The sequence below is a fragment of the Carcharodon carcharias genome, chromosome 34, assembly GCF_017639515.1.
Source record: "Carcharodon carcharias isolate sCarCar2 chromosome 34, sCarCar2.pri, whole genome shotgun sequence".
Taxonomy (NCBI): domain Eukaryota; kingdom Metazoa; phylum Chordata; class Chondrichthyes; order Lamniformes; family Lamnidae; genus Carcharodon; species Carcharodon carcharias.
In genome coordinates this window covers 7309000-7328072 of record NC_054500.1, presented here as the reverse complement: position 1 = coordinate 7328072, position 19073 = coordinate 7309000, and the positions used below count along the sequence as shown (strand labels likewise).

The 19073-nt window shown below is 44.9% G+C and overlaps 1 protein-coding gene across 1 annotated transcript in view; it reads left to right on the top strand.

The window, feature by feature from the left end:
- Positions 1 to 3474: 3474 nt before the first annotated feature.
- Positions 3475 to 19073, top strand: part of paf1 (PAF1 homolog, Paf1/RNA polymerase II complex component) — a 42644-nt gene continuing 27045 nt past the window's right edge. The window contains exons 1-3 of the mRNA XM_041179505.1: positions 3475 to 3603; positions 14028 to 14057; positions 16062 to 16154. Of these exons, the coding sequence (XP_041035439.1) occupies positions 3560 to 3603; positions 14028 to 14057; positions 16062 to 16154 (167 nt within the window). The 5' untranslated portion in view covers positions 3475 to 3559. The remainder of the gene's footprint in view (positions 3604 to 14027; positions 14058 to 16061; positions 16155 to 19073) is intronic.

The window sequence follows — 19073 nt, the reverse complement described above, 5'->3', positions numbered from 1 at the left end:
AATTTGGCATTATTAAGCTCAATCTCGACCTGAGACGTGTGTTTCAATAATAACTTCGCAGGTGTGACACCTGTTGTTGTGGGGGAGGGGTGTGGTCCTATAATGGAAATGAAAGCGTGCTGGCTTGGTTGCTAAGGAATCACCAGTTAGCTTCTTCATACCTGCCTTGAACGTTTGAACCGCCCTTTCGGCCAGTCCATTTGAGGAAGTGTGGTACAGTGAAGTTTTTACATGAGTGATACTGTTGAGGCTGATAAACCATTAAAACTCAGCAATCGTAAATGCGGTGCCTTTATCAGAAATGACTACTTCTGGTAGTCCGTGAAAGGCAAGACTTTGACGTAGCTTCTCAATTATAGTAGTCCATGTTGGTGACTTCACCTCATATATATCCAACCATTTTGATTGGACATCGACAATAAGCAGAAACATTGCTTCCAAGAGAGGTCCCAAATAATCAATGCGTAACCGCATCCAGGGTCTACCTGGCCACTCCCAAGAGTATAATGGAGCTGTTGATGGCAACTTTTGCAGTTGCTGATATTGCACACAATTCTTCACTAAAGTCTCTATTTCACCATCCATCCCAGGCCACCATAGATAGCTGTGTGCTATGGTCTTCATTCAGGAAAATCCTGGATGTGCGCTGTGTAGTTCAACGAAAAGTGGTTCCCTTCCCTTTGGAGGTACTGCCACTCTTGCTCCCCACAATAAGATGCCATTCTGGCTGGTTATTTCATGTCTTCTGTGGAAGTACGATTTCATTTCATCAGATACGGGCTCCTGTGACCAACCATGTAGCAGTTGTTCTCGTACTTGAGATAGGACTGGGTCCCGACTTGCCCAGTCTCTGATCTGTCGAGCACATACTGGTGAGGAATCTAAGAAATTTAACAGTAAAATAGGTTCCTGTGGAACTGGGACGTGCTCATCATTTTCTTGTAAAGGCAAATGACTAAGGGCATTGGTATTTGTGATTTGATTGCCAGGTGTCTGTATGAAAGAATACTTGCATGCTGCCAGTATTAAAGTCCTATTAGTATTTCCGTATCTTCTTTCTACGCGCCTTCTTCTTTCTAGCACAGACTTTAATCTTGGCCTTCTTTTCAACTTCACCATTGACCAGGCTTCTCTCAGATGTAAGCTCAACTTGTCTGAGCTCAATGGTTGAGTCTCCCAGAATTTCATCATCTGCCTGCATCTTAGAAAATTCTGCAGCTTTTGCTTCCAAAGCCTCTTTGGCTTCATTTAGCTGATTCTTCAGCTCTTCTGTCTCTTTTTTGTATTTGTTTGCTGCCTCCTGGAAAATTGAACATTGTTGTGTCTTCCCTGCCAACTCATCCTTCAGTTTATTCAAAGAAGTGCTGAATTCTTTCTGTTTCTCTTCATATTTTTCCAGAGATACAAACTTTGACCTGAGGGAATCCTGTTGTGTGTGAAGGTCTTCCAGCAGGTTTTCTTTTTCCCTTCGAAGGTCGCTCACCTCGTCTTGAACTCTATCATCAAGCAGGGTTTCTTCAAGTTCCTTCTGCTGCTCATCCAGGTTTTGGTTTAAGACAGCCTGCATTTCTTCAGGTTGTTGAGTCCTTGCACACTCCTTTTTCAAAACAGGAACACTTCCAGCTTCCCTTTGGAATCTCAGTGGCCACTCAAGGTTGATTTCCCTGAGCCAATTTTGCCCTAGGAGGCTTGGTCCTTTGCCTCTCAATACCAACACTGGCAGCTTTGCCAATTGGCTGCCATAATGGAGTTACTCTACTTATACCTTTTACTTGAATATCTTCACCCATATATGTTTTTAGTTTGGCAGCTGTTTCTTCTAAACTTAATTGATGTTCACTATTATTCAGATATCTGAAGGTATGTTCCCCAATTACTGTAGTGGAAGCTCCCGTGTCCACTTCCATTCTAACAGGTTTGCCATTTACTTTCACTGTGAAAAATATTGGTTCTGTCTTTCCAACTTTCAGATTAAACAATGAGTGAATGCCTGAATTTGCTTCAGGCTGTTATGCATTGTAGATTTCATTGGGCTTCTTATTTTCTTTACAAGTCTGCCTGAATCTTTCCTTACACTGGTCTCATTATATGTCCATTTGTGACAATAATAATATTCGGTTTTTTTAAACTGCAATGGCCAGCGCTATCTCCAGCACCTTGAAATTCAAATTCACTTCAGACAATAATCTTTTCTGAATTGTGTCTTCATTCATACCACACACTAAACGATCTCTGAGCATATCGTCTAGAGACGTCCCAAACTCACAATGTTCCATTAGCTGCTTCAAATTTGCCACATAGCATGCAACTGTCTCACCCAGGGCTCTATTTCCCAAATTAAACTTGAGCCTCTACCTCATTACTGAGGGCTTTGGTTGATAATGACCCTTCAAGAGGTCCACCAATTCGTCAAAATTTTTCAAATCTAGGGCACTGGGTGCAGTTGAACTTCAAATCAAACTATAGGTTTTGTTCCCACATGTACTTAAGAGGATCGCTCGCCTCTTCCCCTGTAATCTCATTCGCTTGAAAAAAAACGTGAGGCGTTCTATGTAATGAGACCAATTGTCTATGGCTGAATCAAAAGGATTAATTCTTCCAAATTGTGGCATTTTGAGAAGGGATATCTTCAATTTTAATGGAGCTTTCTACTTATAATCACTGGGGAGAGGTACAGTGCCGACTTCTTTTCAACTTGATTTCTTCTGTTTAATCTTGTTTTACCCTTGCACCAGTTTGTTGTGAGTGGTGGCCAGGTTGGTACTATTTTTAGAGTTGATCTGCAGACACTACTTGGGTGGAAACATTAAGTTTATTTACAAGGTACTCAGCAGCGACCACATGTGGTTTCAACTCCAACTCTATACTACTAACTACTGAGGTAGCCTGCACTACTCTGCTATTGACTACCACAGATCATGTGATCTTCCTTAAGCATTATTCTTAGAGATACATTACACACTAAATAAAACCATAATTACTACATAAACCATGGGTTGGTGGGGCAGGGAACCCAACTTGGTGCAGACAGTTCCACCCAGAAAGGCAGCTATGGGAAATGGGAAGAACAGCTCCTTTTAGGCCATGACTGCTGTCCTGTGTTGGGGAAGAGCATCCGAGAGCTTGAGAGAGAGCCTGAACCTGAAGCTTCATTGCAAAATAACCAAATCAACCTGAGTAAAAAAAGTTTACTGTAGATGCTTGGGGTCAACAAAGTCAAGTCTGGCTGCACAGCACAGCCTGGATTTGCTGACCAGGAGCAGCTTGGCCTTTGCAGTGCACACCTGTGCGCACCTGTGTGAGGGGGCGGGGACAGCGAGGGGCGGTCTCAGTGAGGGGCGGGGTCAAAGGTGGGAGCGGCGATAGTGTCTGGGGAACAGAGTCAGTGAGGGGGCGGGTCAGTCAGGGGGCGGGGACAATGAGGTGGGGCGGGGTCAGTGCCGGATGTTGTTCCTTCAGCCTCAGGTTGCCGCAGTGGTGGTTGGGAGCAGCGCGGTATATTGTGGGAGCTGTAGTTCCGGGCCTCTAGTTCCCAACAGCCCTCGCGCGGTGCGGGACTATGGCGCCGACAATCCAGAATGCGCAGCGGGACGACGGGCACCGGTAGGCCGGGGAATGGAGGGGAGTGAGGGAGAGGGCTATTTTATATTTCTATATCAATGTAAGCTGTTGTTTTTCACGATCGAAGATTCCTTTTCCTAAACTCGATTTTCCCGAGTTCGATTTCAGCTCAGCCCGATCAACAGCAGCTGATAACCGGCAGGGAATTCACTAGGTCCTAGTGCCCTCCAAGATTTACTACTGAACCCCAGTAGGGAATTCACTAGGTCCTCGTGCCCACTCAGTTTTCTGAGCTACTGACCCTTAATAGGGAACACACTGGGTCCTAGTGCCCACCACTCTTTGATATACTATCCCCCAATAGGGAATTCACTAGGTCCCAGAGCCCACCCAGCTCTCTGAGCTACTGACCCCCAATAGGAAACTCACTAGGTCCCAGAGCCCACCCTGAGCTACTGACCCCCAATAAGAAACTCACTGGATCCCAGAACCCACCCAGCTCCCTGAGCTACTGATCCCCAATAGGGAGCTCACTACAGTATAGGAAGGTCATTTGGCACATCAAGCCTGTGCAGTTCCTTGAAAGAGCAACTCAATTAATCCTACCCTTCTACTCAGAATCACAGAATTGTTACAGCACACATGGAAGCCATTCGGCCCATCATGTCTGTGCCTGCTCTCTGAGCAGTGTACCTGGTTCTTCTCCCCAGAACCCTGTGTAATGCTCTCTCAACATTTTCTTCTCCAAGGAAAACCGATCTAACTTCTCAAATCTGACTACATAACTGAAGTTCCTCATCCCTGAATTGATACGGAAAAGGGGACAAAGAAAAAGCAACAAAACAACTGCTAAAATTAATTGATTTAGCAGAGAAAGAGGCCATATGGGCCATCATACTTGTTAAAGCACTTTTAAAGAGGTAGCCAATTATTCCTACATCCCTAACAAAAGCAAAAATGGCTGGAAAAACTCAGCAGGTCTGACTGCATCTGTGGAGAGGAAGACTGAGTTAACGTTACGAGTCCATGTGACTCTTCATCAGAACACCTGAGTCCTACATCCCTGCTTTTTCTCTAGCTTTGAAATTTTTACCCTTCAAGTGCTTATTAAATTCCCTTCTGAAAGTTCCTATTGAATCTGGTTCCGCCCCCTTTTCAGGCAGCGAATTCCACAGAAATGCCAGGCAATGACCATCTCCAATGAGAGGATCACCCCTTGACATTCAGTGGCATTATCATCACTGAATCCCCACAATCAACATACTGGACTAGCTATATAAATGCTGTGGCTACAAGAGCAGGCCAGAGACTAGGTATCCTGTAGCAAGTGACTCACCTCCTGACTCCCCAAAACCTGTCCACCATTTTACAAGGCACAAATCAGGAGTATGATGGAATACTCTACGCTTGCCTGAATGAGTGTAGCTCCAACTACACTAAAGAAACTTGACACCATGCAGGACAAAGCAGCCCACTTGATTGGCACCCCTTCCACAAACATACACACCCTCCACCACCAACGCATAGTGGCAGCAGGGTGTACCATCTACAAGATGCATTGCAGAAACTCACCAAGGCTCCTTAGACAGCAACTTCCAAATCCATGACTGCTACCATCTAGAAGGACAAGGGCAGCAGACACTTGGGAACACCTCCACCTGGAAGTCCCCCTCCAAGCCACTCACTATCCTGATTTGGAAATATATCATCGTTCCTTCACTGTCACAGTCAAAATCCTGGAACTACCTACCTAACAGCAACGTGGATGTACTTACAACACGTGGACTGAAGCGGTTCAAGAAAGCAGCTCATCACCACCTTCTCAAGGGCAATTAGGAGAGATAGTAAATCCTGGCCTAGCCAGCGATACCTCCATCCCCGTGAATAAATAAAAACCACCGTCATATTTGCATAAAATAGATTCCCCTCAGGTGTACTTGGATTGTTTTGCTAATTGTCTTACACCTGTCTCCTCTGCTTACTGACCTTTCTGCCTGTGGAAGCAGTTTCTCCTTAGTGCAAGTTCAACTTACAGGGTATGGAACAAGTGTTCATCATTGAGACCTGGCTACGAACTGGACCTGACTGGGAGTTAAATATTTAACAACAACTTGCATTTACATAGCACTCACAATGCAATAGAACATTCCAGGTCATTTCACAGAACTGTTATCGAATACAATGTGGAACGGAGACCGAGGAGATGCTAAGAGGGGTGGCCGAAATCTTGGTTGAAGAGGGAGGAAAGAGAGGTTTAGCGAGGGAGCTTCAGAGATTACTACCTAGGCAGTTGAAGACATGGCTGTCAGTGGTGGAGCAATTCAAATTGGGGATGTACAAGAAGACAGAATTGGAGGCTAGAAGGCCTTTAGAAAGAAGAGAAAATTTGGAAAAGGATGATGGCTAGCAATTTTGTTAAGGAACATATGACAGCTTTAGAAAGGAGGGATATCAGTATGGGCAAGCAGTCGACAGAGACAGAACAGTAGAATTGAGGAATAGGTTAAGACTTTGGTAGCCATTTGTTGATATTATAGATGCCTGTGATAAGATACATAAATGAAGAAATCAGAGCGGGTTGTTGCAAAACAGGAGATTTCAATTTTCTGACAGATTGGGAGGGAGGGAAGCAACACAGCTGAGACTCGAACCCAAAGCTTCTGACTCAGAGGCAGGGTCACTACCCACTGTGTCATCTGCGTCACAAGACCTCCTTTAGCGATGAGCAATGAGCCTGAATTAGTTGACAATCTCACAGTAAGGGAGCACTGGACTAACAGTGATCATAATATAATAGAATTTGAGAGGGAGAAGTAAGGCTTTAAATTTAATTAAGGCTGACTTTGGAAGTAAGGAGCAGGAATTGGGTACAGTAGACTGCAACTATTTGTGGATAAAACTGCACATTGACATTGGGAACTGTTCCAAAAGTATTTGGTTCAGCGAAAGACTTTTATTTACTTCTAAAGGCAAGAGTAAGTCAACAACACTGCTCAGCAAGAGAGCTGAGAGTTAGTATAAAACCACAAGAAAAACTTAGATAAAAGCAAACAGTCGTGCCTGGGAGAGATATAAAAACTGCAAAGGGATACAAAGGAAGTGAAGCAAAAAAGGGAAATATGAGCAAAAATCGGCAAAGGTATCAGGGACAACACTGAAGGTTTCTACAAATATGTTAAAAGAAAGAAGCTGGCTAACTAATTAGATTCAATACAAGTGAGAAAATGGTAACGGAGAAACTAAAGAGACAAAAATTGACGAATTTGCAGGATCCCATGGAATCCACTCCAGGATACCCCCTTCCCACTCTGGCACCATGTTATAGGAGGGCCATTCAAATGGAGTGAATGAAAAGGAATGTTGTAGTGATAGGGGACGGTATAGTCAGGGGGATAGATTCAGTTCTCTGCTTCTGCGAGAAGGAGTTGTGAAGGTTGTGTTGCCAGCCCAGTGCTATGGTTCAGGACATCTCCTTCATGACTGAAGAGGAACTTGGAGCGGGAGAGGGGAGGATCCAGTTAGATTGAACTAGGAATGATATTCTGCTGAGAGAGTGTGAAGGCCAAAATTAAAATGCAGAACCTCATGGGTAATGATCTCTGGATTGTTACTTGAGCCGTGTGCAAAGCAACCTAGGGACAAACAGATTGAATGGCTCAATGCATGACTGAGTGAGTGGTGTGGAAGGCAGGGGTTTTGACTCATGGGGCACTGACATGGGGAAAGGAGCTGTACCAATGAAATGCCTCCACTTCAAGCAGACTGGGACCATGATCTTGGCGACCTGAATAATTAGGGTGGTAACGCGGGCTTTAAACTAATGAATTAGGGTTGGGAGGATTCAGGACAGGGTAAATTCAAAAGCAGTGAGAAATGTAAAGGCTGAGAGCAGAGAAATAATTTGGGTAAAAGAGTGGAACAGGAAGGGACAGAGAGCTTAACACATATAATGGGGTGTTAGTAACAAAGGTGGCATCATTTCTACACTATGGTCCCAATCCTAGACTCCCCAATCAGTGGAAATAGTTGGTCTCCATCTACCCTCTCTGTTCCCCTTAATATCCTGAAAACTTTGATCATTTCATCCGTTAATCTTCTAAATTCCAGGGAATACACCTTGGTCTCTCCTTGAAATTTAACCCTTGGTGTCCAGGTATCATTCTGATATATCTACACTGCATTCCCTCCTAGGTCATTATATCCTTCCTAACATGTAGAGCTCAGAACTACTAAGAGTTCTCCAAGTGTGGTCTAACCAGGGCTTTTTATATCTGAAGCATGACCTTTATCCCCTTGCATTCTCGTCCTTGAAACGTAAAGGTCAGCACTCTGTCAGCCTTTTTGATTATTTTCTGTATCTGTTAATGACATTTTAATGATCTGTGTACCTGGACCTCCCAAGTCTCTTTGGTGAAAAGCTAGAAACAGGGCCACACATTTACAATTCATTTGCCACAGTTTTGCCCAGTCACTTAATTCATCAATATCTTTTTGTAATGTTAAACTTCCATCTACAATGCTTACAAAGTGTCATTGATATAATTGGATATGTAGGTTTCTATCACAACAGCTTTAAGTTTTTGGACCCCCACACAAATCCTTGCAAAACATTGCTAGTCACACTCTGTCAATGGGAGTGTCTGCTGGTTATCCCTACTCGCTGTCTCCTGCCGCTCGACCAATTTCCTAACCAGGTCAATAATTTGCCTTCAATCCATGAGCATCAACTTTAGCCAACAGTATTCTGGAAATCCATATAAATAAGATTGATAGACTTCACCACCTCTCCCCACCAGATCCAATACTTTAGTCTCCACTTCAAAAAGTTCAATCAGGTTATTAGGCATGACCCACCCTACACAAATTCAAGCTGGCTCCCCCTGATCAGCTGAAAAATTTCAAGGTGTTCAGTCACCCTATCCTTAATTACAGACTTTGGAACTAAATTGGTATGTTGCCCTATATTAAAGGGATTGGAGTATTAAGAGTAAAGAAGCCTTACTGCAATTATTTAGGGCCTTGGATACCACACTTGGAATGTTGTGTGCAGTTTTGGCCGCCTTAGCTAATGAAGGCTATACTTGATTTGGAGGAAGTGCAACCAAGGTTCATTGGACTGATTCCTGGGATGAGGGGACTGTCCTATTTGGAGAGATTGAGTAGACTAGGCCCATATTCCCTGGAATTTAGGAAAATGAGAGTTATCTGACTGAAACATGAAATTCTTTTGGGTGCTTGACAGAGCAGATGCTGAAAGGATCTTTACCCCAGCACTAAAGTCTAGAACTGAGAGCCACAGGCTCTGAATGAGGAGTCGGCTATTTCGGATTGAGATGAGAGATTTCTTCACCCAAAAAAGGGTTGAGTCTTTGGAAATCACAGCTGTGGGTGCTCAGTCATTGAATCTATTTAAATCAAAGATGGACAGATTTTTGGATACTAAGGGAATAAAGGGTATGGATTAGTGGGGAAAGATGTTGCTGAGGTAGAATATCATTCATGAACTTATTGAATGGCAGAGCATGCTTGAGGTGCCAAATAACCAAATCCTAATCCTGTTCCTATTCCCAAGTAGGTTTTTTTTAATTAATTCATGGGATGTGGGTTTCGTTGGCTGGGCGAGCATTTATTGCCCACCCTAATTGTCCTTGAGAAAGTTTCTTGAACCGCTGCAGTCCATGTGGTGTAGATACAGTCACAGTGCTGTTAGGAAGGGAGTCCCAGGATTTTGACCCAGCAACAGTAAAGGAACCGCAATATATTTCCAAGTCAGGATGGTGAGTGACTTGGAGGGGAACTTCCAGGTGGTGGTGTTCCCATCTATATGCTGCCTTTGTCCTTCTAGATGGTAGTGGTCGTGGGTTTGGAAGGTGTTGCCTAAGGAGCCTTGGTGGATTCCTGCAATGCATCTTGTAGATGGTACACACTGCTGCTACTGTGCATCGATGGTGGAGGAATTGAATGTTTGTGGATGTGGTGCCAGTCAAGCATGGTACTTTGTCCTGGATGGTGTCAAGCTTCTTGAGTGTTGTGGGAGCTGCACTCAGCTAGGCAAGTGTGGAGTATTCCATCACACTCCTGACTTGTGCCTTGTAGATGGTGGACAAGCTTTGGGGAGTCAGGAAGTGGGTTACTCGTCGCATGCTTCCTAGCCTCTGACCTGCTTTTGTAGCCAGAGTATTTATATGGCTAGTCCAGTTTAGTTTCTGGTCAATGACAACCCCCAGGATGTTGATAGTGGGGGATTCATTGATGGTAATGCCATTGAACATCAAGGGGCGATGTTGGATTCTCTCTTGTTGGGGATGGTCATGCCTGGCACTTGTGTGGCACGAATGTCACTTGCCACTTGTCAGCCCAAGCCTGGATGTTGTCCAGGTCTTGCTGCATTTGGACATAGACTGCTTCAGTATCGGAGGAGTCACAAATGGTGCTGAACATTGTGCAATCATCAGCGAACATCCCCACTTCTGACCTTATGATGGAAGGAAGGTCATTGATGAAGCAGCTGAAGATGGTTGGGCCGAGAACACTACCTTGAGGAACTCCTGCGGTGATGTCCTGGAGCTGAGATGACTGACCTCCAACAACCACAACCATCTTCCTTTGTGCTAGGTATGACTCCAACCAGCGAAGAGCTTTTCCCCTGATTCCCATTGACTCCAGATTTGCTAGGGCTCCTTGATGCTCTGTCAAATACGGCCTTGATGTCAAGGGCAGTCACTCTCATCTCACCTCACCTCGGAAGTTAAGCTGTTTTGTCCATGTTTGAACCAGGGCTGTAATGAGATCAGGAGCTGAGTGGCCCTTGCGGGACCCAAACTGGGCGTCAGTGAGCAGGTTATTGCTAAGCAAGTGCCGCTTGATCGCACTGTTGATGACCCCTTCCATTACTTTACTGATGATGGAGAGTAGACTGATGAGATGGTACTTGGCCTGGTTGAATTTGTCCTGCTTTTTGTGTACAGGACATACCTGGGCAATTTTCCACATAGCCGGGTAGATGCCAGTCTTGGAGCTGTACTGGAACAGCTTAGCTAGGGGTGCGTCAAATTCTGGAGCACAAGTCTTCAGTACTATTGCTGGAATATTGTCAGGGCCCGTAGGCTTTGCAGTATCCAGTGCATTCAGCCATTTCTTGATATCACGTGGAGTGAATCAAATTGGCTGAAAATTGGCATCTGTGATGCTGGGTCCTCCGGAGGAGGCCGAGATGGATCATCCACTTCTGGCTGAAGATTGTAGCAAATACTTCAGCCTTTTCTTTTGCACTGATTGGCTGGGCTCTTCCATCATTGAGGATGGGGATATTTGTGGAGCCTCCTCCTCCAGTGAGTTGTTTAATTGTCCACCACAATTCATGACTAGATGTGGCAGGAGTGCAGAGCTTAGATCTGATCCATTGGTTGTGGGATCGCTTAGCTCTATCACTTGCTGCTTATACTAGTTGGCATGCAAGTAGTTCTATGTTATAGCTTCACCAGGTTGACACCTAATTTTTAGGTATGCCTGGTGCTGCTCCTGGCATGCCCTCCTGCACTCCTAATTGAACCAGAGTTGATCCTTTGGCTTAATGGTAATGGTAGAATGGGGGATATGCTGGGTCATGAGGCTACAGATTGTGGTAATATACAATTCTGCTGCTGCTGACGACCCACAGCGCCTCATGGATGCCCAATCTTGAGTTGCCAGATCTGTTCGAAATTTATCCCATTTATCACAGTGGTAGTGCCACATAACATGATGGAGGGTATCCTCAATGTGAAAGCAGGACTTCGTCTCCACAATGACTGTGTGGTGGTCACTCCTACCGATACTGTCATGGACAGATGCATCTGTGGCAGACAGGTTGATGAGGATGAGGTCAAGTATGTTTTACCCTTTTGTTGGTTCCCTCACCACCTGCTGCAGACCCAGTCCAGCAGCTATGTCATTTAGGACTCATCAGTAGTGGTGCTACTGAGCCATTCTTGGTGATGGACATTGAAGTCCCCCACCCAGAGTACATTCTGTGCCCTTGCCACCTTCAGTGCTTCCTCCAAGTGGTGTTCAACATGGAGAAGCACCGATTTCATCAGCTGAGGGAGGGCAGTACATGGTAATCAGCAGGAGCTTTCCTTGCCCCTGTTTGACCTGATGCCATGAGACTTCATGGGGTCCAGAGTCGATGTTGAGGACTCCCAAGCAACTCCCTCCTGACTGTATACCACTGTGTCGCCACCTCTGCTGGGTCTGTTCTGTTGGTGGGACAGGACGCACCCAGGGATGGTGATGGTGGTGTCTGAGACATTATCTGTAAGGTATGATTCTGGGAGGATGACTGTGTCAGGCTGTTGCTTGACTAGTCTGTGAGACAGCCTTCCCAAATTTGGCACTAGCCCCCAGATGTTAGTAAGGAGGACTTTGCAGGGTCGACAGGGCTGAGATTGCTGTTGTCGTTTCCGGTACCTAGGTGGTTCGTCCGGTTTCTTCCTTTTTTCTGACTTTGTAGCAGTTTGATACAACTGAGTAGCTTGCTAGGCCATTTCAGAGTCAACCACATTGCTGTGGGTCTGGAGTCACATGTATGCCAGACCAGCTAAAGATGACAGATTTCCTTCCATACAGCACATTAGTGAACCAGATGTGTTTTTACAACAAATGGTTTCATGGTCATCATCAGACTTTTAATTCCAGATTTTTTACTGAATTCAAATTCCACCATCTGCCATGGTGGAATTGTAGATGCTCTAGTTATTATTATTAGTTGTTATTATCAGTTATTGTTATCATTTATGACTGAATAAGGAGGAATTTCTTCACTTAGGGGGTGGTGAATCTTTGGAATTCTCTACCCCAGAGGGCTGTGGAAGCTCGGTCATTGAGTATGTTCAAGACAGAGATCAATAGATTTCTGCACACTAATGACATCAAGGGTCATGGGGATAGTGTGGGAAAATGGTGTTAAGATAATGATCAGTCATGATCCAGCTGAAAGGCGGAGCAGACTCAAGGGGCTGAATGGCCTGCTCCTGCTTCTATTCCAAAACGCACTTGATTCAGAATTGTAAAGTAGCCAACGACACTCCATTATTCCAGATAAACTCGTAAATTTCCAGACCATTTAGTACAACATCTGTTGTGGGAAAGTTACAGGAATCTGTTATTAAGGACAGAGTGTCTGAGCATATGGACAAATGAGAGCTGATCCAAGAGAGCCAATGTGAATTTGTAAAAGGCAAGTCATGTCGAATGAGCCTGGTTACGTTTTTGGACGATGTCACTAATGTGGAAGATAAGCATGTGGCTACGGACATAATTTATATGGACTTTCAGGAGGAATTCAACATTGTTCTACATAAGAAACTGATGACAAAATAAGAGCTCATAGGATTGACAAAATAAGAGCTCATAGGATTGGAGGTAACTGGTTGATATAGGTAGTGTTGGTAATGAGGTAGGCGGTAGTGGGTATGTAATGAAATTGGAGGATGTGGCTAATCTCCAATCTACCTGGGCCAGAACCATGTTCAATTTTCTGAAGTTAGCGTTCCTCCAGTTGAGTCCTCTTATGTCTGATCTTTACTTGTTCTTCTCCATAACCTGATGATGTTGTGATCACTGTTTCCCAGATGTTCTCGCACTGAAATGCTCCTCGGGGCTAGATCCAGCTCTGCTTCCTTCCTCAGATTAAAAACATATTGATCAAGAAGGTTCTCTTGTATGGATTTCAGGAACTCCTCCCCCTTTTTTGCCCTTCACACTCGGCTGGGGTGAATTTGGAGGAGTGAAGGGGGGAAGGGCAGATGTAATTTCTCGCTGAAAGTGCAAGTGCAGTTGGCTGTATAATTTTCCGATTAATTAAGGTAGCAGAATATATATTTTAATACATGGTCAGTGTTACATCTCAATCCAGAAAATGGACTGAGTTTGGTTTTATAAATTGGGGCACAGAATTCAATATTAAACAAATGATGAATTTCTCCAAAGTATTGGTTACACAGCAGTTTGGGATTGAGTACAGTTCTGGGAGCCTTATTACAGAACGGACAGGTCGAGAGTCTGAGACACAGAGCATGACAGCTTTTAAAATTGGTTAAAGTTTCATATATGAGGCAGGCTTTGGGGAAAGTGGGCAAGTGGCATTCGTTTCAGAGAGCTGTAGTAGATAGCACAAGCACGATGGGTCGGATGGTCCTCTGTGCCGGAAACCTCTGTGATGTGGCTAGGATGTGTCAATGCTAATGCTCCCGATGAAATCATGTGTGAAAAATACCGTGATCTTGGTGAACTAGAAGTTCACACCATGGCACATCTGAGCGAGTGACAAACTTTAAATGAGGTTGAGTGAATGATTGTGCTTTGCAGAAGGCTGGATAACTGTTTACATGGCTGTTTCCTGGGCCAGAGCAGCAGTGACTGTTGACAAACTGAAGATTTGCTTGCTACTTGTACAGGAATCCTCATTGTTTTTTGTATTGTTTCAGGTCCAATGCACATCGAGCAGCACCTGAAAGGTAAGTGATCCTATGGAGGCTCTAAGCCTTTCGCTTATGAAGCACAGGCATCAAGCCTGCACGTTCTGCACAAAGGCTGAACAGCTTGGTCTTGTTTTATCCAGATGGAGGCCTTTGAGATTATGAAGGGGTGCGATAGGGTAGATGTAGAGTAGGTGTCCCCTCTCGTGGGCAGGGTGACCAACCGTCCCTCATTTTACGGGTTTGTCCTGTAACTGAGCCTGCTTTCCCATGTTCCAGGTCGCATATTATTGGGATGCTGTTCTTCCCATATTTCAGACCTCTAAATCCCGCGCATGCGCAGTACCTGCTCTGCACTGGTTTGCGCGCCCTCACAGCTCTGCTTGCTCCCGAAGGATTCTCATAGCTTTGGCAGCACCTAACCTCACCCCCACCAACCCATCCCCCACACTGCCCACCACCACCTGAAAAGACCCCCCATGCCAGAGTGCCCCTTAATTTTCCCTATGAGAGTTGGCCATCCTGCTTGTTGGGGAGACCAAAAGCGAGGGCCATGAATATAAGATAGTCACTAATAAATCCAGGAGGGAATTCAGGAAAAACTTCAATACCCAGAGAGTGGTGGGAATGTGGAACTCACTACCGCAGGGAATGGTTGAGGCAAATAGCATAAATTAAGGCAAAGCTAGGAATGAGGGAGAAAAGAATGGAAAGATATGAAAAGGGGTGGGAGGATCTTCATGTGGAGCATAAACACTGGCATGGGCCAAATGTCCTGTTTGTGCGCTGCAAATTCTAAATAATTCAGAGTAACTGGTGGTTAGCTGACAGTCTCCCTCAAAATTTTGAGGCTCCTAGGTGAGTATGTTTACAGAGGTCTCCAGCATAGAAAGTTGCTCCAACCAGCCTCTTCTCCATAGCTCTTCTCACTTTCAGTGGCCTGAAATTGATATTGTTTGATCACCGGGTGGTGGTCTGTAGTTTTTTTTTGTTTTTTTTATCCTTTCATGGGATGCAGGCATCGCTGACAAGGCCAGCATTTGTTGCCCATCCCTAATTTCCCTTGAACTGAGTGGCTTACTAGTCCATGTCAGAGGGCAATTAAGAGTCAACCACATTGCAGTGGGTCTGTTGTCACATGTAGGCCAGAATGGGTGAGAATAGCAGATTTCCTTCCCTAAGTGACATTAGTGAACCAGATTTTTTTTTTCATTTACAAATGATATTTTCATGGTCACCATTACTGAGACTAGCTTTCAATATCAGACTTTATTAATTGAATTTAAATTCCACCAGCTGCCATGGTGGGATTTGAACCTGGGTGCCCAGAGCATTAGTCTGGGCCTCTGGATTACTAGTCCAGTGACGTTCCCACTAGGGCCATCATTTCCCCTGCAGCCATGGCTTTCCGAATCTCCAAGCTGAAAACCTGGCGATCCTTGTGTGTTGTCAGTGTCAGTGACCCCTTCCTCAATCAGGAGAAGAGCTATGGAGAAGAGGCTGGTTGGAGCACCTTTCTATGCTAGAGACTTCTGTAAACATACTCTCACACCCAGGAGCCTCAAACTTTTGAGAGAGACTGTCAGCTAACCAAGGGCTACTGACTTGAGTGCAGCTTGAGACAGCCTATCTTTCCCCCCACTGTTCACACGATGCGGGAACTGCCTGTGTTGACAGATCTTGTAATGTTCCAGATATCGCCACGCCCCTTACAGTTTCTGATTGGTTTGGCAGGAGGTGAGGTAGTGTTGGGTGGCGAGGGTTTGGGGGGGTGGGGGGGGTGGCGTCATGAAGGCATGGTGGAGTGTTTCAGTCCAGTTTCCCCTTTGCTCTCTGTGCTGTAAGCCCAGATTCCCATCTCAATCAGTTGTTGGTCATGCTTTGCCGCTGTAAGCTATTTTTAAGTTGCCTGCTGGATTTGAGGTGGCAGTCTAATGGGCGGAAGGTGGTCGGGTGGGGGACTCACAGCTGAGGAGCCTGAGCCTGGAAGGTGCAGTCGCGAAAGTTTCTGTGACTGAGTGCTGTTTCTCTTTCTTTCTTCAGATCCGGCGTTGTGTGCAGGGTGAAGTATTGCAATTCTCTGCCAGACATTCCCTTTGACCCAAAGTTTGTGACGTATCCATTTGATCCCAACAGGTAAGGCAAAGGCTGTTTCAATCAGCCTGCAGGTTTAACTGTTCTCTATCCTCACTGATGATGCCTCCCTTCCTGCACAGTATTTACTATAGTGGAACTAAGGACAGTTCCAGGGCAACAACCTGTTGGAGGGGAGAGGGAAGAACGAGGCTTGGTCATTTCAGAGAAAAGAGCAAAGAACTTGATGCATCCTCTGCCCATTAGCGAGAGAAAGTTGCTCCCTCAGCTAGAAGAGTAGGGCAAGTAACGACATCCAAAAACCACCCTCTGAAAGTAAGCCACTCAGTTCAAGGGCAACCAGGGATGGGCAGCAAATGCTGGCCTTGCCAGCGACACCCACACTCCATGAAAGAATGAAAAAACATAATTAAGTAACCTGGGCTTGAAATCACAATTTTGAGGTTTGCAGATGGCACCAAGTTTGGAAGTGTAATGTCTCTCATTCTCTAGTAGCTGTCTGTAACTTCACATTCAGGTGGTTAATTGTCCCAGGAGTAGTGGAAGACAATTGCTGTGGTGCCGCCTTTGTATCAGGCATTGAGTCGTTATATGTTCCATGCTCCGTCACCCAGTATCCATGATTTGTACGGATGTGGTTTAGGGTTGCCCTTGAAGATGGAAATCACCAATTTTTTGCACTGGGTCTTTTGTGAGATATTTGCGATTTTTTTTTGTGAATTCCATTTGCTTTTCCAAACTTTATCTGGACTGAAGTAACATGGTCAAAGGTCAAGTGCATGTGTCCAAAAGGGCTTGTGTGACTTAAAGCAGCATTGAGGGACGTTGTTGAGGTTCTGATGACTGGGGAGATGTTTTGTTTTCCTCAGTTCACCGGACTACCTGGAGAGGTGCAGCATCACGACAAAGGATTGGACACCTAAACGGACACCTAGCCATCTACTGCAGGCTAGCATTTTGAGGCAGAGGATGATCCTTGTGAGCTTCAGCAATGGTCCTTTAGTCCAGACTGTGTAGCAGGCCGATGACAGGTCGACAAAAAATGCTCTGGTCTTTGATTTCTTCTGGAACCTGGCCTCAGTGTTGTGAGGGTCAAAATTTGGTTGCAGATGCTATGATTAGACTATTATCCTGCTTGGTTTTGGGGATCACTGGCTTGATGAGCAGTTGCTTCTCTGTAAGATCATGCATTCCAGTAGTTAATAGGGTGTACGCAAGAGTATATTGGTCTATAGCTTCTGGGTCATCAGCTTGCCTGGTTGGAGCATGGCAATCACCATCACCTGCGCCATGTTTTTGGGATGCATCCAGATTCAGTGATGTACATTTTCACTTGCCATTGGAGTTCCTTGGGGCCTAATTGATGAAGAGATTCCAGGGGGTTACCATCTCTGCCAGTTGCCTCCCTTTCTTCATTGCAACTAAAACCTTTGCTTCATCTGTGCTGGTGGCAGTGTGATCTTGTGGAGGGACCGAGATCATTGTCTGATGTAGCTGGCGATGAATCTTTCACTTGGTGCTTTTGTTGAGAGGTCCTTTTATGCTCTCCACCACTTTATAGATTATAAAGTTGGGCTGGACTTTTGAGGTCTGTGTTGACTGCCCGTTGCCAGGTTCAGAACATCTGCTTGGAGTTGGAGAGGAACTTGCAGTGGGAGGGGAAAGATCCAGTTGTCATGGTCCACGTGGATACCAATGATAAGATAGGACTAGAAAAGAGGTTCTGCTTAGGGAATATGAGCAGCTAGGGGCCAAATTAAATAGCAGAACCTCAAAGATAATTACCTCTGTATTGTTATCTGAGCCATGAGCAAATTGGCATAGGATAAATAAGATTACAGAGATGGAAGAATGGATCAAAGACTGGTGTGGGAGAAATGGGTTTCAAATCATGGGGCACTAGCACCAGTGCTGGGGAAATTGGGCGCTATACCGTTGGGACAGTCTCCACCTGAGCCGTGCTGGGACCAGTGTTTTGTGAGTCATGTAACTAGGGCGGTAAAGGGGGCTTTATACTAAGTAGTGCAGGGAAGGGATCATGTGAGAGGAGATGTGGTAAATCAAAGGGAAACAATGAGGAAGAGAGCAGGGTAGCAATTTGGGTAATGATAACCAGAGTGTGGCAGGAAAGGACAGAGCGCACACACTTACGAGTGCACCAGCAGATAAGGCCAGAGATTGAAAAAACAGTAAAAAGACAGAGTTAAAGGTTCTGTATCTGAATGTGCGCAGCATTCATAACAAAATGGGTGAATTGTTAGCACAGATAGAAATAAATATGTGTGACCTGATAGACATTAGAGAGAAATAGGAAAGGTAACAAGTCAATTGTGGAAGTAGTTTATAGGCCAGAGTATACAGGAGGAAATAAATAGAATGTTTAAGAAAGATACCACCATAATCATGGGTGACTTTAATCTGTATGTGGATTAAGCAAATCAGATTGTCAAAGGTAGCTTGGAAGATTAGATCATAGAGCAGTATGTTCTAGAGCCAACCAAGGAGGAGACTGTTCTAGACCTGGTAATGTGCAATGAGACCGCATTAATCAACAACATCATAGAAAAGGAACTACTAGGCGACCATTATAACATGATAAAATTTTGCATTCAGTTTGAAGGGGAGATGTGTGGGTCTGAGACCAGTGTTTTAAAAGGTGGTTATAAGGGTATGAAGGCAGAGTTGGCCAAAGTGAACTGGCAAACTAGGTTAAAAGTTAAAAATAGCAGAGATGCAGTGGCAGACTTTTAAGGAGGTATTTAATAACTCTCAGCAAAGATTCATCCCAGTGAGAAAGAAAGTCTCTGAGAAGGATGCATCACCCATGACTAAACAGTGAGAAACGTTCACTCTATTGCTGGTAATGCAAAGACCCAGACCTTACCATCATTTCCAAAAATCAAAGCGGGAGCACACTTCACACGTTCCGCAAAATACTCCCCAACTTCCCCAATAGCCAGT